This window comes from Strix uralensis, chromosome 8, assembly GCF_047716275.1.
Source record: "Strix uralensis isolate ZFMK-TIS-50842 chromosome 8, bStrUra1, whole genome shotgun sequence".
In the NCBI taxonomy this organism is placed as follows: Eukaryota; Metazoa; Chordata; class Aves; order Strigiformes; family Strigidae; genus Strix; species Strix uralensis.
The window spans coordinates 32,545,317-32,569,876 of record NC_133979.1 but is presented as its reverse complement, the minus strand read 5'-3'; the positions used below and the strand labels follow the sequence as shown (position 1 = coordinate 32,569,876).

At 40.6% G+C, this 24,560-nt stretch overlaps 1 protein-coding gene across 3 annotated transcripts in view; it reads right to left on the bottom strand.

Annotated features, from left to right (window-relative positions):
- Positions 1–23,829, bottom strand: part of DHX9 (DExH-box helicase 9) — a 28,440-nt gene extending 4,611 nt beyond the window's left edge. Inside the window, exons 1-24 of one of the 3 annotated variants that reach the window (XM_074877084.1) lie at positions 23,647–23,829; positions 21,755–21,895; positions 20,386–20,497; positions 20,022–20,122; positions 19,497–19,642; positions 16,311–16,357; positions 15,510–15,640; positions 14,783–14,872; positions 14,503–14,664; positions 13,107–13,184; positions 12,602–12,793; positions 11,952–12,093; positions 11,376–11,458; positions 10,050–10,206; positions 9,296–9,396; positions 8,262–8,475; positions 7,967–8,061; positions 7,737–7,810; positions 6,958–7,110; positions 5,162–5,322; positions 3,105–3,216; positions 2,282–2,443; positions 1,990–2,117; positions 648–877 (exon numbers count right to left, since the gene is read on the bottom strand). In XM_074877084.1, coding sequence (XP_074733185.1) covers positions 648–877; positions 1,990–2,117; positions 2,282–2,443; positions 3,105–3,216; positions 5,162–5,322; positions 6,958–7,110; positions 7,737–7,810; positions 7,967–8,061; positions 8,262–8,475; positions 9,296–9,396; positions 10,050–10,206; positions 11,376–11,458; positions 11,952–12,093; positions 12,602–12,793; positions 13,107–13,184; positions 14,503–14,664; positions 14,783–14,872; positions 15,510–15,640; positions 16,311–16,357; positions 19,497–19,642; positions 20,022–20,122; positions 20,386–20,497; positions 21,755–21,895; positions 23,647–23,757 — 3,123 coding nt within the window. In that variant the 5' untranslated portion in view covers positions 23,758–23,829. Of the gene's footprint in view, positions 1–647; positions 878–1,989; positions 2,118–2,281; positions 2,444–3,104; positions 3,217–5,161; positions 5,323–6,957; positions 7,111–7,736; positions 7,811–7,966; positions 8,062–8,261; positions 8,476–9,295; positions 9,397–10,049; positions 10,207–11,375; positions 11,459–11,951; positions 12,094–12,601; positions 12,794–13,106; positions 13,185–14,502; positions 14,665–14,782; positions 14,873–15,509; positions 15,641–16,310; positions 16,358–17,381; positions 17,509–19,496; positions 19,643–20,021; positions 20,123–20,385; positions 20,498–21,754; positions 21,896–22,351; positions 22,451–23,646 lie in introns of those variants that run through there. The other 2 variants (XM_074877085.1, XM_074877086.1) reach the window with 2 other exon arrangements.
- Between the last annotated feature and the right edge of the window lie 731 nt (positions 23,830–24,560).

Sequence of the window (24,560 nt, the reverse complement as noted above, 5' to 3'; positions counted from 1 at the left end):
TGGCCATCACCGGAGCACATGAGAGCACACAGGGGTTTAAGTGCACGTGTACAGTATGTGCTGAGCACAGAGAATTAATGGGATGGAGGAGAAGGTCAGGGGGACCCTGTGGAAAGCATCTCAGGGTTTTTAGGAGATGCTTGGGAAATGGGAGCTGTCCTCAGGAAATAACAAACTACCTACATGCCAGAAAGGGAGGACCCCACTGCCATATTACCTGTTCCTGTTTTCTCTCTGGACTCGTAAGTAGCAGAAGTGATGAAAGCAAAAATTCTCTAGTGCCTGATCAGTATGGAAGAACTCTCAAAGCAATCTCTTAAAGAAGGTAATAATTTAGATCTTTATGAGCTGGCTGTTTTCACAAAACTCACAGGAACTTTCTATGCAGCTCTACTACTGAATGTGGTGACTGGAAGTTACTGGAAGGCTGAATGACACCATGACCACATAAGATTCACTGTTAAAAAAAACCCCAAACAACAAAAAAACCCGAAACAACGCCCCCCAAAACCAAAACAAACAAGCTACATATTGCACAATGTTGTTTTTTCTTAACTTAATGTTGTTTTTTCTTTGGCTTCTTTACCAAAAAGAGCCTCCTAGACAACTTGGCAGCACATGATCAAGAACAAATTCAAAGTCTTTACCTTTTCTCCAAAAACAAAAAAAGGTGATGGATACTTGATGTCCTGGCTGCTGAAAGGGCAGTTGACAGATGACTTGTGGATGAGTGCATTGTGCCCCTCAGTGGTAAGAATTTTCCTCTTCTCCTTGTGGTAGCAGACATTGGGGTAGACCCCAAAAGCAAGCAGGGAGATTACGACATCCAGATTATTATCTGGTCCAGTGTTGTTAAACGGTTGAGTCATCAAACATTCTGTTGACAGAGAACAGAAGACTGGCTCGCATCCACAGGTCCTGTAGGACTGCACAGCAGAGTTGTTCAGGATCCTGGGTCAATGCATTTTCTGATTCAATCAACTGGTAGATGTGCATCTGTTCTCAAATGACCTCTGCACTCAAAAGCATTTCAGTTCTACATTCAATTTTCAGTTTATTCATGGAGAGCAAAAAGCTGAAAAATACGACTACAAAGAGATATTTTTCTCTCCTAAGCTCTTCAAAAACAAGGAGAGAGGGGTTTGCCCAGAATGTGCTGTACCACAATGTGTTTACTGTCATTTGTTTTGGAGACAGATCTTTTGGGGGCAGTCAGAATGGATGTTTTCATTAGTTTATTTGTTACAAACCTCCCCAGAGTCTCTGGTGGCTTGTTTTCAGGTCATCTTGCCCAGAAATAAAGTTAAGGATAAATGCAGCAATGAACCTAGCAGCATGAGGAGAAAAAAAATTAAAGTAATTAAAAAAATTAAAAAAAAAAAAGGAGAGGGAGATGAACATCTGCTGAACCCAGCCAGCCATGCCATTTAACTGAATAAGCTCCTTACAAACATTAGGGAAATTCAGAACCTGGTCAAATTATAAAATTTTATTTTTTTTCCCTTAGAAAATTGAGTAATATGCCACACTACTGCACATCCCTCCTGCAGCACAAGCCCAAAAAAAAAAAAAAAATAATCACAGGGCACACAGCATATTGTTTAGATCACACAGACTCCCATAATGAAAAGGAGGGGGAAAGCACAGCACAGCACATTCTGAAGATGCAACAAGTGAAGGAGAAAGAAAAATCAGAGAGGTAATTCTCTGAGGAAAATTGCTTCATAGATTTTTAATCCTGCAGCCCTAACTTCAGCCTCCAAAATCTCCCTATGTTACACCACAGCCATCACAACTTCTCTGGTTTAGACAATTACGAGAAAATGAGTTGGCACTAAAATTTCATCTGAACACAGCTGTAAAAGCAGAACAACTTTACGACAAACCCACTACAGGCCTCTGTGCTTTTGTGTTCATCATAGGTTATTTTATTTCTCATCTCAGAATGAAAAATGCAATCACTAAATTATTATGTCCAAGCAGAATCACCTTCAGGGAAGCCAGAAGTAATAAGTATATCTTTCAGCTGGACTTTTGCTTCCCAAGTCATTCTAAGAGTAGCCATGCTGAGTCTTTTGTGTTCACAAAATCTTTTTTCTGCTTCTTCACCACCCATTCTAAAAAACAAACAGAATGGAATTAGAAGTCTGTTCAAGAAAAGGAAAAGCGTGACAGTTTAGCTGCCAGAGCATCCACTGACCACTGACCTCATCTGGTCACAAAGCTGCTCACCCCGTGTTACCCATAACTTACCATCAAATTTTGTGCCACAACAACATACCTTGCATCATCCCAGGCTTGGAAGACGGAGAGCAAAGCAACATGATCTGAAAACCTGTTCCCAGCAAAATTCCTATGGACATAACCCAGGCGTTTGCCTTCGCTGATGAAAGGTTCAGGGAAACAGGTGGCTGCAGAGATGGTACAAAGAGCATCTCCCACACTGAAAGAAACCACAGAAGGTATCAGGATCGGGTTTATTCACAGTACTGGTGCCAGCAGCTGCTACAGGCCATTGATACCAGTAAAAACCTCTCCAGCAGAGACCTTAGTGGTTTGGCCTTTATCTGCCAAAGTTTTTCACATAAACACTTCCCTGGAAGTGGATGGCAAATTAGCTCCAATTCCAGCACTCTCACAACAGCGAGTGTTCACAAGCCCTTTGTCTATCTTCCCTCCCCTTCCCCCAATCCACACACCATCTTCTGGTGAAAACGACCCATCACAATTACAAATAACAGATCTTTATTTCTGCTAAAGCAAAACCTGTGGATTCATTTTGCTTCTTATCTAGGTGTCAAAGTTCACATCTCCCCACCCCTAGCTCACTGCTAGACTCAAGTATTTAGAGTCCCACTCTTAAATGCTAAGTAATCAGCCTCTACCAGTCCTTTGCAGTTAACTCTGAATTTCATGACTACTTTATTCCCTATACTCTAAGTTATTTATCCTCTGCTCTCATGAATATTCAGTTTCCTATCCCCAGTTGTAGCATCTTATCACTCATCCAGATGTACCATTTTTTCTCTACTTGTAGAGTGCATGTCTAGAGGCTCAGGAACTCAGAGAAACAAGAAAGAGACCACCGAGACTACTAAACTTACTAGAAAATACAGCCCATTATCATCATCTTGCCAAGACGAGGTTCAATGGGAAGTTTGGCTAGGATTCTCCCAAGAGGTGTCAACTCATCATTGGAATCCAGGGCATCAAGCTCTGAAACGAGATCTCTTGTTATCAAAGACAGTCAGCTAATCCCAGAAACCCTTAGGTAAGAAAATCAGAATTTTAATAATTGTGTTTAAATAGAACCCCACCCATATTTAAGTTTTAACGTTGTTTACAATATTGCCAACCTGATTTTTCAAAACTGGGCTGAGGTCGAATAAACAAATTTTGCTTTAGCTTTACAGATGTTTTACTACCTCCTCTACAATTAAAATAATTCCTATTTAATTCACATACATATTTTTCCATTTCTTTTTAGCTTGCTTCTGTACAAACCACTATTACACTATCAAACTTTTTTTCAAGTCCCTATATTTGATCTTATTAATCTAACCTAATTTCTACCTCAGGAAAATCAAAGCAGCCCTATCACAGCCAACTGTAGAGTCTTCACTGCAACTGCCAAATCACAGAACCCTCTCCTCGTCAAAGAGAGCGCACCACAAACTCTCTCTTGCACGAGGCTTTGCCTGCCTTTCTCTCCTTCCATTACCTGAAAATTGTCTCCTGAGCTTATCCTCAAAGCTATCAAATCACTGTCAGTAATAAAGTCAAACAAGTGTTTGCAGCCATTTGCTGTACAGACTGAAGGGTCTCTCATGAGTCTCCTTATCTTCCCAGCCATTTGGCCATAACCATTAAACTCTACTTCATAAAACTCTTTTTAAGTCTGCATGACAAAGAAAAACAATACACGTTTGGAAAAACTGGTTTAAGATATAAATGAAAAATGTTAACTTATAGTTTCCATACTCTACTTACAGACTACTTTGGGAAACGTCAATGTAACTAAAAGCTTTACATTTGAAAAAAAAAAGCTTTGTAGCCTCAGCAATTAAATGGGCAAGTGAACAAATAAAGGACTCCTTAGCTGCTATCAAATCAATTTTTCCTAGTATCTATTGAACTCAAAAGCCTAAAGAATATTTTGAAGAACAGCTTGTCTCACCATCCTAAAAACATACTAATAGTATACACGTACGGAAAAATCACAGGTCATCCAGGAAATGGAGGCACATGCAGAAACATCTATTTGATGTTAAAGCTGAAAACATTTGTCTTTTCCCCTGGGGGTTTGCATTTCTTACCTGCAGCGTAAGAAAAACACTAACAATTTTTAGATCAGAAAGTCATTAAACTTGAATACGTACCCCTAGCTATGTTTTTCATTCTGGTCTCCCTTCTGTATACAAGCAACGTAGGCTCATCACACAATTTTTTCATAAATTCAACAAATAGGTATTTCAGTTCTTAGACATTTTAAGAAGTGCTTATTTAGTCACATTTGCAAAGCATGCTGTCCTTTGAGATCACTGCTTTAAATCTAAAGCATAAATTTAGGGTTCCTCCCTGCTTCGTTTTACTCATATTCTAGTTCGTTCCTTAAAGAAACTGGGGAGACAGCTTAACCCCCACCTCAGTTTCTCCTCTTCTAGAAGGATGCTGACGCTTGCACATTCATAAACTAGAGATTTAATTACTTGACAAAATACTGAGATCTTGGGTCAGCAAACTGTACAAAGCGGTAATTATTCAATAAACTACTAACCTCTCTTTTTCAGTACTTTTATAGTAGTTTTGAAAATGCCTTAGGCACTGGACTGAGTCTATGTCATACAGAGCAGTGCCACAGCTGGAAAACAGGAAGCTAGCATAAATTACTGGTAAAATAACAAAACAAGGCTTAAGTTTGAAGGCTCAAGTTTCTTAAAGGAATGACACTCCACTTGGGAATTCGAGTATTTCTTCAGCTGCAAAAGACGCTGCCACCCACACGATGCATCCAGGAAACACCTTGCTGTTTCAGACAGCATGCTACTACACAAACAATCGAACCAGAGACGGTCAAGCAGTCTGTAAGTGATCATTATACACGGGAAATAGCTTGGAGCCAGCTTCATTAACATACAATCTTGGGGACAAACAGCGATACCTCTTAGCGTGCGTTCTGCTTCAATCACTGCATCCAAAGGTGGTGGTTCTATTGCTTTGGCCAAAAATTGACCAATTCCTCCCAGCCGCAGCAATTTGATGCTCAAAGCAATTTCATGAAGCGGTGTTCGAAACATTTCAGGGGTCATATGAGTTTGAAGTCTGGAATGAGAAGAAAACAAAAAAGCCCACATTTTTCTGAGCGTAGGCTTTGATCAACATCATGGGTCATTCCATCAGCATAAACTACTGCCCTCCAAAGCAAATACTGCCTCCCAGCCAAACCACCAACTCTCATTGTGCTCCTCTAACTTAGGCTCTTCTACCAGTATTTATCCTCTGTGCTTCTCAATTCTCATCTCAGGGTAGATTTACAGTGGAAACGCACAGAGGTAGAGCCCTCACGTCACCACTACCCAGAGTGATTTCTAGCATGAGCTGACCACGTAGTCTGCTACGAGCCCAATTTGCAGTACAGCTGCGTCCAGCCCCACACTTGTCCCCTCACAGTCATCTCCAACGTTCCTAAGGAAGGTCTTCCACTCCCGAGGCAACCTGCTTTCAGCCTGCCTTACGTACAAGCACTTCTCTACTTGCCCTTCTATCAACTCCAAACCACCCAACTCCTCCTGCACATTTCTGCTTTGACCATGAGAAGAGTAAGTATTTTTGCTGAATGCTTTCCAAAGGTGCTTTTCTGGTAGGAAAAAAACCCGATGGAAACAGAGCTCTTAAGTCTTCAGCACGGTATTGTTAACGATCCTTCAGCTTGCTGACTGAAATATGAACTTCTAGGAATGACTGCACTCAGCAACAGAAAAGGTTTCAAAAACACCTTGAACAGATATCCAGATTCAGCTGGTACCAGATTTAGACGGTATCTCTCAAAAGATTCTCAGCACAAGTCCACAAGCACTCTTTCTTTCCTAGGCACCAAGGAGCTAGTATATTTTTTTCTTATATTCTTTGAAGGAAGGTAACTTTAAAGTCATGAAGCCCATGATTACTTCAGTAGCATAAAATCAGTTTACTGTGAAAAATTCTTAAAATCACTCCACTGTACTAGATCTAAATAAATTTGGGCAATTCAAGGAAAGTTTTTGATCAACTGATGCCTTCAGAAGTTACAAAAAGCAGAACATTAAACACAGCTATGCTCTCAGGGCTATCTGAGAAAAGGGCACTGAAACTTTCATGAGAGAGATCAAACACTGAGTGTAACAGCTGTGTAGACTTCTGCAACCAGCAAAAAGATTTCCATGGCTCTAGTAACTGAGAAACAGTTTGGCAGATAGAAGAGGTCAAAAGTTTCAGCAGCAGGGAAGGTGCTAGAGCAGCATGAAGGGGCTTCCTGGCCACGGAATGGGGATGGAGGGAAAAGTAACATCTGTCTTCCCTGCTTTTTACCACTTTCATGACAAAACTGCCTGTTATGTGAAGATGCCAGGTGCCCACAATGTTTGAAGGCAGACTTAGAGCCTTTATCCTTATTACAAAGCTTTGCCTCAATTCCCAAGCAGTATTATTTTTCTCCCAAGAGGTTCTGTAGGTTGCAGTGTAGCTCTTAATAATAAAATCACAAACTATTTATCCACCTCCTACTATGGGTAAAAGCATATAAACATATGTAAATTATTTTTAAGCAGAAGAACTGAGATATTCCAGTGTGAACTGACTTTGTGCATCTCCTCTCTGGGCTTTCTGAAAAATTATTTTCCCAGTTTGATGAGAAGTAGCACACAACAGTTCTGGGAGAAGTCACTGAGGTTATTTTGCTTCTAAAGAGCACAGCCTCACCTTTCAAATCGAGCTCTGCTGCACAAATGGAAACAAAATCCAGCACGCACACGTCCGGCTCTTCCTTTCCGCTGCTCCAAATTAGTTTTGGATGCCCAGACTGTGGCATAGTTTGTCATGTTGTTATGAGCAGTGAACAGCTTCACTTTTTGTCTGTTACAGAGAAAAATACCTCTTAAGACCAGATGTTCTTCATCTTAAGTCCTGTCAATTCAGTTCTTACTTTATTCCTTGCAGCTGCACTGCTTTCAAGAAGCAAACCACCCCTGTTTGGCTAGCTAAGCTTTGGCTAGTCAGGCATCTATCTGGAAGCTGAAGTATCACAGTGCCCCAAGCTCTACACAGAATGAAGTTTTCACAACTGTCTCAAAAGCTTAAAATTCTCATGCAATTAATGAGATCCCTGGCTGTCATTTGCTCAGAGAACACGCATAGTGAGACAGGATCTGTAACAGACGACAAAAATCTTCCTCTTTTCCATCAGCTATACACTAAGTGTTTGTAATACTGATTTGGCAGACAACACGTTTCAAACACGCATGGAGAGCTCAGATGAACAGTGCCAGCGTGAATGTCGCTGACCAAAACCAGCCCACAGAAATGCCAGTGTGGTTTGTAACCGTGTTGAACGGCTAAAGACAATGCAAATTTGTCTTGAGTGAGTTAAGAGTCCTCAAATTCAGCTATGGGAACACAAGGCAGTTCTGTGTGTTCAGAAAACCTTTTCTGCATTCCAAAGAATAGGATTTACAAAACAAAAAGCTACTTCATGAACTCACTTGCAGGAGTCTATAACATAGACCACATCATTGATGGTAATGCTAGTCTCAGCAATGCTGGTGGATAAAATAACCTATAAAAAACAGGAAATGCATATTGAAATATACTTGGTCTGAAAAAGACCGCGAGATAAACTACATAACTTCTACAAAAGAGAGTCAGCAATACGTTCCACAAAAGCACAGCAGAACAAAGCGTGTTACACTCCACACAGAGAAAGCTCTCATACTTTCGTTACTCCAGGAGGCACAGGATCAAACACTCGACGTTGTTCCTCCAGAGGAATTTGCGAATGCAGAGGTAAAATTCTATACTGGCGGCCTCCTACAACATGAATACAAGAAGGTCGGTAACTACTACTATGTGAATTTCATTTCTTCTTTGCACAACATAATCATTTCTACCCATTCATTCTCATGACAAATGAATCCAGCTCCCTAAGCCACGCATCCAACTCTCGTCTTTACAGAGTCAATAGTTTCCTTTGGAAAAGGTGAAATATAATAGAACACAGTTGCTTGTACCAAAGCGTGGATTCATTTCTAGATGCTTCTGCATTGTATATATCAAGTTCCAGCCAGGCAAGAAAACAAGTACAGCTCCTGGGACATTCAGGGTCTTGATATAAATCAGCAAGGCCTCAATGAGTTCAAAAGAAGTTTCCTTCTCGTTCAACTGAGCCATGGAGTGCTTTGTTTCTGGGCCATATTCATCACTGCAAATAAGGTTGCAATTGGCCTACAAAAAAAAAAAACAACACACACACACAGAAGAAATCATATAAATGAATTTACTCAGACTGTGGAGTCTGGCTGGCAAATGGGAAAATGAGATACGTGGGTAGCTGACAGGGAAGACCATCTCAGGCACAGCTCACAGAATGACTCACAATAGCAGTTCAAGTCCTGCTTCCCCAGCTGTTTAACATAATTATTAAATTATAATTCCATTGCATTGAGTTATAACCCAATACAAATTTGCAGCAGGAAGCTATCAAACTCATTTAACTTCCATTCATCTGAATGGAAGTTAATGTCATAAGGAGAAGAAAATGCTTCTCTCGAGAAAAACTGGTCATTTTTTAAAATTTAAAATAACTGACCTAAACAGTAGTTTCAGAGCTACAAATAAAAACCTGTATCATGAAAGTGATAGTTTCTTGACAATGTATGTAAGTACTAACAATATTAACTGCAACAGAAGGGAGAGAATCTAAATTTTCACCCTGAAAAGGTACCAACCAAGTTCATATTTCTGTATCTGTTTCTTCTTCCAAGGTCACCAATTCTTTCACTTTTAAAAGCATTTCAGTTTTATCTTTAAAGAGAAGTAGGCTGATAAAACATGAGAACTTTAGTTTCAGCAAAAAAAGAAATTCAGTATATAAGGTCAGTGAGAAAATTCAATTCTATTTCTGAAGTTATCAGCAATCTCAGATATTAAAAACACAAAAGCTGCTCAAAAATGTTTAAGTTCAACAATGCCAAACGAATTACACTTGAGCTAGAGTCCTAACTGGCACTTGTTTAATTTTTCATATTAAAAAAGTCAAACATACATCATCATCTTCACCACTTTCTTCATCCTTCTCTTTTTTCTTCTTTTCCTTTGGCGGAGGAATGAACTGAGTCATTTGAATGCAATCTTCCAGAAAATAATCTGCAAGGACAGACAAGCACTGGTTATCAGGACTGACCACTAGAAGCCTGTGGAAGGGAACACAATTCTTTTTATCATCTCTTGAGATTATCCTGATATAATCATGATGTTTCAGAGTATGAAGCCAAGATTGGATAAAACTCCTTGGCTGTCAGCTCAGGTATAAGAATTATTCCCACCCTATTCCAATGATCATTCCTCTATTCAGTACACTTCCACATATTTTTTTACTGCTTTGGTTGTGGTTTGGTGGGCTTTTTTTTAAATACTGGCTGATTTAATGCTATTTCCATTATTCCTAATATCACATACAGCTGATCTGAAACACCACAGCTTGACAATCACTGTCTCATTCTCCAGTAGAAACTACCCCAAGTGGGGGTGCCTTAGGGGGCTGTGGGGTGTTGTGATTTTTTTATTTTGGGGTGGGTGGCATAGGGTGGTAGTATTGTTTGTTTGCTTGTTTGTGTTTTTAAAGCAAATGGTGCTATGAAATGGTTCACTGTTACAGACTTGTTTGCCCAGGGTAAGCCACATCTGTAAGACACAGCAATCCAAAAGAAGTGTGTATCTTGCTGTCCCCATAACCCTGAAGCATATGACTGATAAAATCAAAGCTAAAGCAGTTCCTGAAAGCGCAACCAATGATTTACCTTGGACTGGGTAGGTCCTACCAAAGACCTCAACGATAGGACAGTTGAAGAAGTATTCACAAAACATACTAGTATCGATGGTGGCAGACATGAGGATAACCCTGATCTCAGGATACGCCTGAACTACATCTCTCAGCACCACCAAAAGAAAGTCAGTCTGCACATAAAGAGAACAAGAGCATCATTATTTTCCTACCCATAAAAAGCAGTATCTTCCCAAAAGACCACAGGAATTACACATACATGCACATTTACTGAGAGGAAACTTTGCTGGACAAGAGAAGTAACAAGTATCACAAAAATGTTCTGTAATCAGAAACACTTGTCAGTGCTTTACTTTAAAAACACTGCAATTCCTGGGATAAGTGAATTTTAGGACTTCCAGGGTAAAGAAGGGTTATTCTTTTAGCAGAATGAAACAAACTGAAGTATTCAAAAATAGTTTGCTTCGTTCCTAATAACACATGACAACCTAAGGTCTTTTTAAACCCAGTTTCCATATAAAGTAGCCAGAGTTCAATAAAATAAGTAGGAGTGACTCAGTGGAGTTCTATGTGAAGTTTTATAGTTCTGTTTAAACATGACATTCATTTAATTTTGCCATGCAGTTAGGCAATCTCATTCAATATTTCAAAACCTTTATTTTACATCATTAATATAAACTTAATAGATGAAGAGATGCATCAGAAAAATCTGCACTGCAATTCCATCCAAACAAGTCCCCAAATTCTGTCAAAACAAGCTTAAACATGATGTCAGAACTTAGCAGTTGCTCTCACTCTTGGTGTGGCAAAGCTGAAAACTATATGGAAGAAACAAGGGGATAGAAAATGTTTCTCATTTCTTAAATTACACACAATCCCTCCCCTAATTCTACTCTCAACTTGTTGCATTCTTCTTCGTGTCAAAACCAAATTTAAATGTATCACTACAGAAGCTGCGATCTTGATAAATACCACTGCTGTTCCGTTATAGTAATACAACCTTGTCAGTAGAAAAAGTACTCCAAAACAAAAGTGACATTCAGCATGCTCCCACATTTGGACAAGAAGTACTTGTACTGTGGTGTTCTATTTTCCAGAGGGGACCAGGACATAGAAGATCCTAACAAGAAAAAAGACATAGGCCAGCAGGGAAGCACAAGCCTTTGCTCTTCTAACCAGGTGAGGAGTAATTAAGAAGAGTTTCTAAAAACCTTATCAAAGATAGGAAATCTCACATACATGGCATTTAGTTTCCTTTCACGTTAGCTATTACACAAGAACACATACAAAAGTTAAACAGAAGCATAGAGAGAAATAGGACTGTAATCACCAGCTAACTCACATTAATGTCTCTCTCATGGATCTCATCAACAATAACATGACTAATGCCACGGATCCCAGCCTCCACCTTTCTCAGAAGAACACCTTAAACAGACAGAGTAGTTAAATCTTCATGTAAGTAACAGCTCAATCTTCCCCCCCCGCCCCATTTCATCAAGAACAGTTGCACTGGTTTAAAAAAAAAAAAATTGAGAAGTGTGCAGGTTTTTTACAGCCCCATCTCTAATTGCCATGCTTTCATTTGTACAAGTGATGGGGAGGGTGTGAAGTATTACTACTAGAAAGACTCTTTCTTGTTTCCCACCCAATACTGCTTCCCCTTCTGTCTTTAAGGACAACCAATATCAAGCAATTTTATCTCTTCAAGGGATTATTTCTGTGTGGTGTAAGACCTGTACTATCATACTTCTGAACAACAATTACTCTTTCTTTGCACAACAGCACGTCAGCAAACTTCTAATCTTTTAGACAGACTTTCTAAAAATTTTAATCTAACCATATTTCTGCTTTTGCTGCTAACTCAAAGAATTCAGACTCATAAGTAATAAGCTCCAAACATAAACAAAACGATACAGACCTACAGTGCAGAACATCATACTGGCATGGGGCCGAGGAAGCACAGATTCAAATCGCACGCTGTATCCACAGCTTTGCCCAGGTTCTTCTCCTCTCTCGTATGACACACGCTCTGCTACAGAAACTGCACTAATCCTCCGAGGCTGAGGGGTGAAAAAGTTTTCCCTAACTTAATGATGAGGTTTTATAAGTTTATCAGATCACCACTAAAAACAAGAAAGTAAATCGTAAATGCTATAGGTGTCCTGTCCTAAGATTTCTTTACAGAGTAGTCATTAAACAGTAGTATCTGTAACAGCAGGCTTTTTTCTTCTGAAATGGTTAATTCTGCACATAAAATTACAGAGAAGGGATGTAAGGATATATGGGAACTACCAGCTGGCATTTGCCAAATTGTTTCCCCTCGGTCTGCCAAAAAGCTGTCACCTGGGCAAGGTACAACCCAGATTACCCCAACTGTAGATACATGAAAGAGTAGCACTCCAAATGAAAACATACATGATGCTGAGGTTTCTCCTGCATGTAGTACTGAGGCAATATTTATGAACAACGTCCTGTAACGATAAACAGATTTCTCAACACATCCTGATAGGTGACTTCTAGCATCTGATCACAAAACTTAAGCGGTTGCATTTGTAACATATTCCTCACCTGTGTCACTACTATGTTGCACTCTGCAGCTCTGTTGGTTTTGATGTATTCATCCAGGATGTACTGTGGCACTTGGGTGGTTTTGCCACAACCAGTGGCACCACGAATTACAACAACAGAATTGTGACGGATTGCATCCAGAATTTCACTTTCAAAATTCTTCACAGGTAAGGTGCCTCTCTCTTGCTGGATCTGGGAAAAATCCAGCACATTTCCAAAAATCAACCTATTCTGTTCCACATCCATACTTTCTCTCAAACTTCTATACAGGTTTCACTTACACAAAGGAAAAAAGGTGTAAGGACAAATCACAGTTTGTATTTTTTCCTTACGCAGTGCAACACGTCCCCACATCCACCCCGCTGTAACATCCAGCTCTTCTGAAAACTTGGTGCATATTACTACTGAAATCCAGTCTTCCACACTTTGTATAGAATATGTTCAACCTCTTCTGGAAAAGACAAAGACTAGCACACGCACACCATGTTACAGGAAGTGCACTTACCCTTTGTAATTCTTGATCCTGCTCCAAACGGTACATGAAATCACTTTTCAAATCCAAGCTTATTTGCTCTGGAGTGAGCTGTAAATACAAGACATTGTTTGCAGGCTTTTTGGCCTCTCTGCTTGTCTATATCATAACTTCAAAATAAAAATCAGTCACACCAACATATTGATTCCAAATATCAGCAAAGCATCATTTCCTACACAACTCCCTGAAATCCATTAGCCCATGAGCTATTTTATTTCATTCATTCCTGCGTGCTAGAATTGAATAGCCATCCTCAGAAGTTTCTCAGAAAGACTCAAAATACCAAAAAAGAATGACTGTTTAAATTTAAACACTTTAACTGCTTGAGAAACACACTCTATTCAGCAGTAAGCCAATGAAGTACTTAGATGATCAGTCAGACGGAGTTTTTAATGTAAGGAATGAAATAATGTAAGTACATAACCACCCACAGAACAGTAGCTGAAAAGGGAAAAGTGAGCAGAGGGAAATTTGTCAGGCAATTCTTGTATTTCAACTAAGAAAGAATTCTAACAAAATTCAAATTTGTTACCAAATTGGTTACTAATTGGTTTTACTGAAAATAAGTTAGCTGTACCACGACTAGCACATAGAAATCCTAATGATTTGCAGCCAGCTCAATTTGCAATGTCTGTAAATATACTGATTATGTGTTTTAAGCAGTACCACTCACATTTACATCAGTTCCATTATTAATTAAATCAAAATATAATGATCAACGTGTCATTTATGAAAAAAACCTGCAGTTGAAAGTAGTATTAAACTATTATTTTGGTCATAAGTATTCTGGTTCCCTGTTGTAGGAAACTGAAGTTCCTGTCCCAAGAGTCTTTTCTGACCTGGCAAGCTAGTATTTCTTCCCTTCCTCCTCATTTTATCATGCCACATTGCTGCTTTTCATTTGTTCTGTGGTGAGTGGGACTAGAAATGACTACAAAAAAGCAGGCTGATTGTGCAGTGACACCGGCTTGGAGCAGTTCCTCCTCCCAGAAAAGAAAGACCTAGCATGGAAATATGGGAAAGAGAGGCTAGTGAATTATAAATGACATGCCCATAAGCTTACCTTGTGATTTCAATTAGTACTTTGTATGGGCTGCACACTAGCAGGCAAAAAGTGAAACAAAGCAAAGAACTGGGACATCCAAGACACTGCTGCTCAAGAACCTAATAAAACATAATAGTAAATACAAAGAACTCCTACCAATGAAAAGACTCCCTTCCTCCAGGTCAAGAAGGGAAGAAATTTTATCAGTGGACTGTTTTCTCCTTTGGAATAGCTCACACTTTAAATCCTGGGGTAAAAAAGGCATTTCAAAGTTCCAGAAGCATGGGAAAAACAAACAACAAATCCATTTTTAAGCTGTCTTACATTTGCCAGAGGACCCTCATCAATATTGCAGCTGGTCCAGGGGTTCCAGTTGGAATGAGGTGGTGACCATGGAACAACTCCCACAGGACTTTGTCTCTGCGATGGTTCAAAATGGGCCAACTTTCCAACATTAATCAGAACTGGATTACTGGGATCTTCAGGCTATAAATCCAAAAGCAAAGTGAGCAAAGAAAGATAAATGTATTAAACGAGCAGGCCTGATGTTACAGAATCACAGAATCGAATGTTAAATACTGAGGTGTCTGAACCACACACTCACCAAAGGCACAATCTCCAGAGACAGTTCCCGTACCGTCTTTTGCAGCTGATTTTCTAAATCAGAAGACAGTGACACCTCATAGGGTTCCACCTATTCAATGTTTAAAAACTACATGTTGATATACACGGAAAGACAGAAAACGGAAGCCAGAACTGCAGGCTACTAGAGAGTACACTGAACCATCAAATAGTTCCTTGTGGAAAACAAGGCCAAAGAGTACCATCAGTTCAAAATTCACAGTCTTGAAACATTTTGCCAACTCTTCATCCAACAAGAATGAAATTCTTGTACAATATTTTTAAATATCTGCGTTTCATTTCAGAGGAAAACATTCCCAAACTTGTAACTGAATGCCAAAAGAAAAAAAGCTAACGTGCTGGAGAATGAAACCAAATAGCCAGGAATTGTACACAACATAAACAAAAATGTTTAAACTCGTAAAAATTTATACTGAAAAAGCATTTGTTAGAAACCTTATTTCATTTAATACACTGTAAGACTAGTTTACTGCTCCATTCACATACACACAAAGTTATATTTCTGATCCAAATCACTGGCCAGAACAGAAACAGTTGCTGGTCTAAAGAATCAAAATTGTTATTAACTCCTAAGCTGTTAAATATTGAGAGTAAACTCTATTTTTATAAAATAAACCCATCTGTATAACAGAGTGCTTGTGTGTTTTTAAAATGAAAGCAACAACTTCTGACCCTTCTACCAAACTCACCGATTCTTTTTTCTTTGTCTGTCCAGAATAAGGCTCTATGACACCAAGATGGTAGAGCTGTCTAACCAAGGAAAGGGCACAGGACTGTGCTGCCAGCTTTTTGTTCGATCCATGCTCACGACTGAAAATCCCTGCAGCACACAAAGTTCAGAGCTGTAGTGGCTCATGAGTGAAGCAGCTTCCACAGAAGATACTACTCTGAAACAGGCTTTCTGATAGTTCACAGAGGCCAGGTTTCATGGAAAGAGTCTCAAATCTTGATAAATCCAGAGCTCCAACATAAAACCCAACCAGGCCCCTTCATCAGCTGACTCACACTAGCTGTGTAATGTTACTTACCAACTTCCTGGAGAACTTCTGTAAAGTTTTATCTGCATTCAGTGTCTCAGGAAGTATGATTCCTATACCACCCAGCAACATTGTACAAATTTCATAGCAAGCTCTACATAAATGGGTATGGCATGGACAACACACCCATTGCCTGGGAACATATCACCCACCTGCATTTGTCAGATATGTGAAGAACAAGTAATTGAGACAAACAAAACCTACAGTACCTCACAAGCATTTCTTTGTGCTGAGAAAAAAGATTATTGGAAGTCTGTAATGAACAAGTAGAATACAAGAAGCACAGCACACAGAAAAAAGATTTCACATCAGGAAAAAAACATGAACCTTCACCTCTGGAAGGGGCCCCAACACATCACTATAGAGATCTGTACCCACAAGTATGACCTGTTCCTCTGTACCAACACCCATCTCTTGCTAAGATTAAAAAAATAAATAAATAGGAACACTTACTTCTGCCCAGCTGTTTCACATAAATGTTCATTTCTGCAATAAAGCTCCTGTAAGAGAAAGAACGCAAAGGTAAAATTATCAATAGCTGACACCAACACTGCAAAAATAGCCACTTCCCAATTTTTCTAGGCAAAGAGCTCTGTGTCCTCACTCAGAGACTCTCAACTTATTAACGACCAAGGTAAAACACTACTGCTTTTAGTCCCTTTAACCCCAAGTTAGTAGGTAACAGAGTCGCCATCAATAGAACCAGTAGATCTGTTCAGAAGAGTCCTGCAAACGCCACCATTCAGCATTGAAATTTAAAGCCACGTTATTAGGAAACATGCTCTGCGCTAAGTTTAAGGCAACAATTATAAAGCAGATAACATGTTAATGCAACACTAACATGCATCCCAGTGTACCATTAACTGTATCCCGCGTTATACTAACGTAACCCACTAGTAGCCTGGGTTTATTAACTCAGATGCAACACTTAATACAGCTACCCTGGGTTTTGCCACACATTTGGCCAGCTCAGAGCACAGACAAAACTAAACCAGGTCATTCTGTCAAAGACCATTAAACATATCTGCCCAGGAGACAGAACACTTGAGTTTTCACGAAGCCCTTATTGCCATACTCTGGGAACAGCATATAGTCAAAAGTAACTCTGCACAGGGAATGTGACAGTTTGCCTAGCAGGCGTGTAACCAAGTCATTTAAAGGTCAGCTGGTATATTAATTTAGGCTTGAAAAAATGAGAAAGCCATATGTCAACAGACGATGATGGAAACCAAGACTCATGTTTTTAAGAATCACAAACCTAACCCAGTATCGGCACAGATTAAAAGTGAAAATCAAATTCTTATAAGACAGGATTTAAACTGGCAAATGTGATTCAAGATGTATGACTGGGCTTTATCGGACTGAGATCCTCTTTGAAAACTGTGCCTTGGTATTTCCACAGCTGCAGGCAGAGCCTTGCATCTGTGTCCTTCACTTCTTGCTGTAAACAAACAAACAAAAAAAGTTAAGTGAGGGATTTAAATTTCAAGTCAGAACTCCTTCCTGTACTACCAGTGAACTGACCTTCAGGCACAGTGGCTTCATGGGTGGAAGGCCACTGGCTTTCAGGGACACAACAGCCAACTAAGGCACCGATGACAGTATGTTTCTCAGCCAGGCCTACAGTCAGCATTCAATCTCATTCTCCTCCACCTAAGGGGAGAACAGCAACACCAGAAATCAATTCGCAGCAGAATCCCACGTGATTGTTTAGCACAGCCTCAGCAGCCCGTGTGTGAACACGCACAGATCTTTGGTGTCATCGCTGCTACCGTCTTCAGCGGGGACACAAGGAGGCAAAGGCATCCCATGCTACCAATGGAATCCCAAAAGAGAAAAGCCACATCCCATCCCTTAACATTTACTTCATACTTCGTGTATTAGGAGAGCCATGTTTAATATTTACAATTTATACCCTCCTGTTGTAATTAAAACAAAGTTTCCGAATCCAAATTTTCCAGCTATTACTAAGTTCTTAAACCATGTGACTATGATTAACTGACAACAAAAATACATTTCTCTTTTAAAACCCTCTGAGAGCAAGGCTGCCATTTGTGTTATAAACATCATTACTTTTAAAAAAAAAAAAAAAAGCTAAGATACATGGCAACAGGTATTTCTTAAGCGAACCCCAAACAACAAACTACATTACTGTCCTCAAAACACCAAAAACATCTAAAATTATTCCTCTCCTGTTACACATACTAAAAGGATTAAATCCAATAGCTTGCCCTCTCTTAATGAACATTAGAGCCCATTAGGATTGTTTCAGGCCTACCCAACCATTTGCAGCAAATTGTTAGTTCCCCCTTCCACCATTCCATCCAGGGCAATTCACACAAGCCTTCCTGGATGTAGTAAATAGGAAACTCTGAAATGCTCTCCAGAAGCACAATAAATGGGCTGAGAAACATACTGTCATCTATGGCTACCTCATTCTGCTCATGGTTATATGTATTTAAATACATGGGGTTTAATGCTTTTACCTGCAGAAGGCATAACAAAATGAGCTGCACAAATAATGTGCAAGTTACAGAATAAAAGAAGTGCTCAAGAACTACATCTGCAACATTTTAATGTTATTTGAAATTCCTAGTACAGTACAAGCTAATTTTTTATGTTACTCATTTAAGGGAAAGAAATGTCCTTGCTTGAAAACATAAATGGAGATGAGTGACTTGAAGATCAGTTTTAAATGAGAATTGAGAACTTTCTGGCACCAATACACATATTTCAGATGTTCTAAATGCTTGTAAAACTCAACAACAAAAGAATACCAGAAGTCCTGCAAGTGAGACTGTAATAAGAAAATTGTCTTTCTAAAATAAAAAAAGAAAATTGTCATAGAAAACAAATTTATTTGACACAAAAAAACCCCAACATCCAACCCAAAATCCAACAACAAGAATCCAGCAGCAGCATGCCATTGTTTCTGACCACAAGAAATAATGGAGTGTCCTGAAGTTCTGATGATTTGTAAAGACTATTCCAAACAGGGGTAAAAAAATCAAAACCATAAATTCTTTATCCACAATCTGTTATGTGTTATTTTCATTTGAGAGAAGCATATGTGAATTTTCTGATGGAATGGGCAGAAAGTCAAAAAAGAGTAATACCCAGCTGGTTTCAACTGAAATTAGGACCCTTAAAACTCCTTCGGGAATACTCTGCCAAACTAATTTTTCCAGTAGAAGATTCTGCTGCCAAAAAAAGTTAATGGTAATAAAAATATAAATAAAATGTCCTTAAAACACATTTCTACATAAGCAGATGTAAGCGTATTTGAGATTTACTCAAAATGTACAAAGGCAACTAGAGTCATACAAACAATTACTGCAAGCAATTGAGCACTCTTTCCATTCAAACTGACACCTCAACAGTTAGCTAGAGCACAGCAGTCATTATTTTAAAATAAGCTGCACATCCACGCAAAAAAGTTAAACAGAAATTTCTTCAGAGTCATTCAGATCTCGGCACCAAGGCTCATCACCCCCATTTTAACATTTAGGATGTTTTTGGTCCTGGTAAAGAGCATTGCTTACTCAAATGGCACTAGGGAGCACTGCAAATGTGATTAGTCACTGTCACGAAAATTATTTCTAACCCTTCATATGCAGGAGGTGGCTAAAACTACCAAACCTGTTGTGATCAGGCCCCATTTCAGTGTATTTATATTCTTCCTGAATCTTCTCCTTTTGGAAAAACTGGTTCAGACGTGCCTTGGCATTTTCCAAGGTCCAATTTCCATGGAGATCAGCATTTAAGTCCACTTCCGACTCTGAGGTCTAATAATGAAAAAAAAAAAAAATACTCATTTACTAGTTTCTAATAGATTTTGGTTTTAAACATTCTTACAAGTCTTTAAAATAACTTGTCTAGATGCTATAAAATAATTAAGACATTACAGAAAATGCTGAAAAGTCCTCAGTCTTTCCTTATTTTCGCATCAAAGTGTCTATACAATTGGCTATTCACAGTATACACGGTGATTTAGTTTGTTCTTAGCTTAAAGAAGTTACTTGTTAAAAGTCGACAAGTAAATCTGCAGCTTAAGTTACGACCAACAGCAAAATATCAAGCTTGATTAGAAATGCTAACAACAAATTACAGGGAATGAGAGATACTTATTGAAGAACTAAAGGAGAATTCTATAGAACAACTTACTTCCTGCACTTCTTGCTCCTCTTTCCTCGAATAATAATCTTTCAAATTTGCACCCCGATCCCACTGAGCTCCACTATTGCCACAGTTTCCACGTACTGCACCTGGGAAAAAAAAAAAAAACAACAAAATAACTCCCCCAAAACATGTTCTTAGCAATGGAGAGGCATTGCCTGGCAATCTCAACAGGACACAACCAGTTCCTCAGATCTCATACAGTCATTCACACCTCTACCTCAAAACTACAATGACTTCTAACTGTCTTCTGTCTGCAGAATTATGCCATTTGGGAGAAAAAAAACACACCCAAATCTATATGCATATATTACATCCACATACATGTAAATTACACATTTCACAGTCTCACCTATTTCAGCCTCTATAATCAAATGGGGAGGAAGAGGTCCACCCAAAGTAGAACTGGAACCAGTAACATCTCTAGCTGGTTCATGTGCATCAGGGGTATCACCAGCTGCTGGCTAGGAGAGAGAATGAAGAGAAATATCAGCACATTCAGAGTAAGTCTCTTTACTCAGCTAGAAAACTGTTCAGGCAGTTTAAAGATGTCATGCATCATTATGCAATAGTTACCCCCAGTAGTAAAGCCCAATAGTAACACCCTTTTAAAAACTGAAAAGAATACAATTGCTGAATATTTGGCTTTTTGTGGGCGTTCTATAAAAGGATTTCCACCCAACAAGTAACCCTGACTTACTGAAATTCAGCAATTACAGTATCAACTGTTTCAGTATGCAGGGAAAATAACAGATACTGGTCCCTGACGTATATCCAAGGGAACTCATACTTTATTAACACAGAAAAAAACCCACCCTAAGAAAGCATTAATACCTTCAGGAAAGGACAAAATTATGCTTAATTTGACTTCTTCCCATTTTGGGATGGGTATGTTTAACTATCTGATCACACCACCTCTGCTTTATTCAAGACACAGAGTGTTCTATCCCTATTTAGGACCCAGCCATGCAGCACGTTGCACTGCCACGAAACTGGCACATCAGGGACAATACAGGTCCTGTTACCACAGGGCATCACCTGGGCTAACGAGGCAGGGACACTGCTTCCACTGATCAAACTATGTACCTTATACAGACATAACCTTAACGATGCACTAGAAAAAGACTCTTCCCTCTCAATGTATAACATGTAGCTTCATGCTTTATTTACTGTTCTCTAAAATTGCTATAGAGTTACCGTCCTCCTCCTCCCCAGCTTTTATTGAGCGTCATTGCGGATATGAGCCATGCATGGCTCATAAAACAAGATCCAAAAAAGGAGTGATCCTGTAACACACATGAGGAGCTACAGCAGAAAGCCTTTAGTTATAAAATGCCAAATTTTCCATGTCTGGTTTGAGATGCCTGTGATATTTTCTATTTTTTAAAGTACACAGCATTATATACCGTAACACGCATTTAAAACAATTCCCAGTGTCAGGTGTGAGTACTCAGCACATTTCAAGTCAGGCTGCACCTTACAGGAACTCTGAATTCTCCCCAGCCTCACCAGTTAGACCAACAGGCAGCTGTTTTTACCAGGTCACCCTACCACATTCACTGCGTGTATTCCAGCCTTGCAGCACCACAAGCAGAATTCCTGCACATTCAGTCTCCTTCACTGCACACGGGTGCCAGACTGAACTCCAGTGATGAAATGCAACCAGGTGCCCAGCACTGCAATTAAAGCTTAGCCTTCGGTAAGGAGAAAGAGCAGCTTACTCCAAAAGCAGGAATTTCGTCTCTCTTCATTTCATTCACCCGAACCAAGTAATTGATAAAGTCTCGAGCAGCGTTGCTCTGTGCATCTTTCTTGTTAGTGGAGTTGCCCATGCCAATGTAGTTAAAGCCTTCCACTCGAACCTGCAAATAAAAATACAGATCCGTGGCACGTACAAGTCTTAAAAACCAGTAACAATGAAACACCAAATTTCTGGTGCTAATAAGTGCAGGAGCAATATTGTTACTAAGTATTGTTACATATATCATTATATGTATCTATCTATATTTCTGTATTTTGAATGTATACTTTATTAAAGAAAACACCCACAGTCCCTTCTCAGAGAGCATGAGCATTCCCCAAAACCTTCTTGAAGAAAATGAGTCAGTGTAGGCAGGGATAATGCTCACACACAGCAGCAAACTCTGTCCAGGCTGATGTTCCTCAGCCTTAACACCGAACCCTCAGACAACAAGGACAGGAGTGAGCTTGTGTGTCCTCTACTGTAGCACCACGTTATTACAACTAGCAAGATGCAATGTATTCCATAAACTTCGAGCCAAGCTTTAGAGCAGCAATTTTATATCCTGCTAGCTTACCTGACGGGCTGCTGCAAAACCTTTTCACAGGAAGTTTATTCAAAATTCAGACTAACCAGACATTTTACACCTGTTTTTCTGCAACCGCTGCCCCTCATCTTAAACAGTTATTGTCCTTTTACATTTACAGTCCGCAACTCCATTTCATTTCAGCTTCACTTGGGTAGACCACTTATGCATTTCTGATTTTCACTCTTCACTCTGCTGACCATCTGAACAGCTTTTTACTATAGCTGTTTGTTCTTTAAAAAAAAGTAAGCAGACTTGCATATAACATTCCAGCTAGTCCCAACCAGAGTTTTGTACAGCACTAATGCCAGACTGCTGAATCGCACCAGTAGCCAACAACTGTTTTCTCATCAAACACCACGCTGTGCTAGTATTTTGCTTAAGAGGTTCCAATGAGCTTCTGCTTTCAGCAGACTATCAATCTACCAGGGCAAAGGCATCACCAAGCAAACAGTAACCGTACTGGATTCACAAACATCTTGCCAGACTGTGAAAATTAACAAAAGGGAACGTTTTAGTGAGCCATATCCTTTCACCTGTTACATTTCTACAGATGCTCATGAGGCATCAACATACAAAAGCCAGAACAACAACATAACTGTCCATACAACCTGAGTAACGCTCGATCTCAGTTATAAACTGGTTTATTAGCACTGTGCTTCTCAGTTTTGCTATTGGTGGGGAAGAAGAACAGGGGAGAAAAGGTATAACGACAAATTCAAGGTGTTTAGTGCAAATCTGTGGCATCGCTCGCAAACTAACCCATCCTGCACGTGGCCTCACGCTTAGTGTCAGCTCCTTCTCAGAGCCATCCTGCATTCACAGCTCTCTGCTGGTGCATCCACAATCTCTGGAGCCAGGAAGAGAGTCATATTATAGCAGCGCACAGACTAGCAGCCAATCCAGCAAGGATTTTTTAACTCAAATTCAACAGAGGACCAAAGCTCTTCGTGAAGGTGACACAGTACCCTTGCTGACAATTTTAACAGCAAGAAGGATCACATAAGCGGTGTAAACGTACACATCATCCTCAGGAAAATAATTTCCTTTTCATTGTAAGAGATTACCACACAGCTTTACCACACTGCTTTACTCTCACAAACCCACCCAGTGCACTTCACCCCATGCTCAAGAAGCCTTGGACACTGTGGCTGCAAAACAGCGAAGCCTCCCGCCACCTGCCCTCCCACCGCGGGCTCGGCAGCCCCCCCGCAGCCCTCAGGCAGCGCCCCCCGCGCCGAGCCCCGGCCCTCCCGGGGACGCCGGCGAGGCGGCAGGGCCCGCACCTCGCAGAGGAAGGTTTGCCGGCTGCGGCCGCCGCCGGCGCGGATCTCGTAGGCCGGCGTGACCCTCCTCCTCCCGCACCAGGCGTACAGGTAGTTCTTCACGTCCCCCATGGCTCCGGCCGCGGCGGGGGCACCGGCCAGGCCAGGCCGCGGCCCGCCCGCTCGTCCCGGCGGGCAGCCCCGCCTCCCCGCGCCTCACGGCGGCCACCGCGCATGCGCGGCGACGGCGGCCGCGCAGGGCCAAGGCGAGGCCGGGCCCAAAACGTGGGTTTAGGGGCACCCGGGGCGGCGGGGGGAGCGGCGGGGGATGGCAGCGGGGAATGGCGGCGGCGGCCCCGCGTTCTCCGGTGCCACAGAAGGGCGGCAGCGGCGGCACAAGCCGCGCCCAGATTTGGCAGCGTCTGGGCTGGAGGCAGGTAATGGAAGCCTGTTAGGAAAATTCACCCGTTACCTACACGCCATTTACCGGTGCCCTGTACCGAACTACTCAATTAGCGCGGCAGCGTTAAGATTTATTTTTCAAAAGGGCCTAGCGAGCAATTCCTGTGTCCTCGGAGGGCAAGGGGCTCCGGGAGCTGCGGGCAGCGCCTGCCCGCAGGCCTTGGCTGCTGAAAGGGCTCAAATGAATTTCCGATTAACTGTGATGCATGAAAGCTTTGGCTGTGTTTGTTTCCCTCGGCCTCTTTGTCTGTCTAGACAAAAGTAAAACGCTCCCCGTATAACTCACTGATGGCAGACTCAAAGCCTTCAGTGGGCACTTGGGCAAACTAAGGTAAGGGGAACTCGAACTAAAGGACACAGAGATACAATGTAGGGAGGATGATCTCGCCGATTTAGGAAGAAGACACCTGGACTTTACTTCGCAGCGCATGCTCTGGAAAGAAGGCCAGCTACCATGAAGAATATTTACTTCT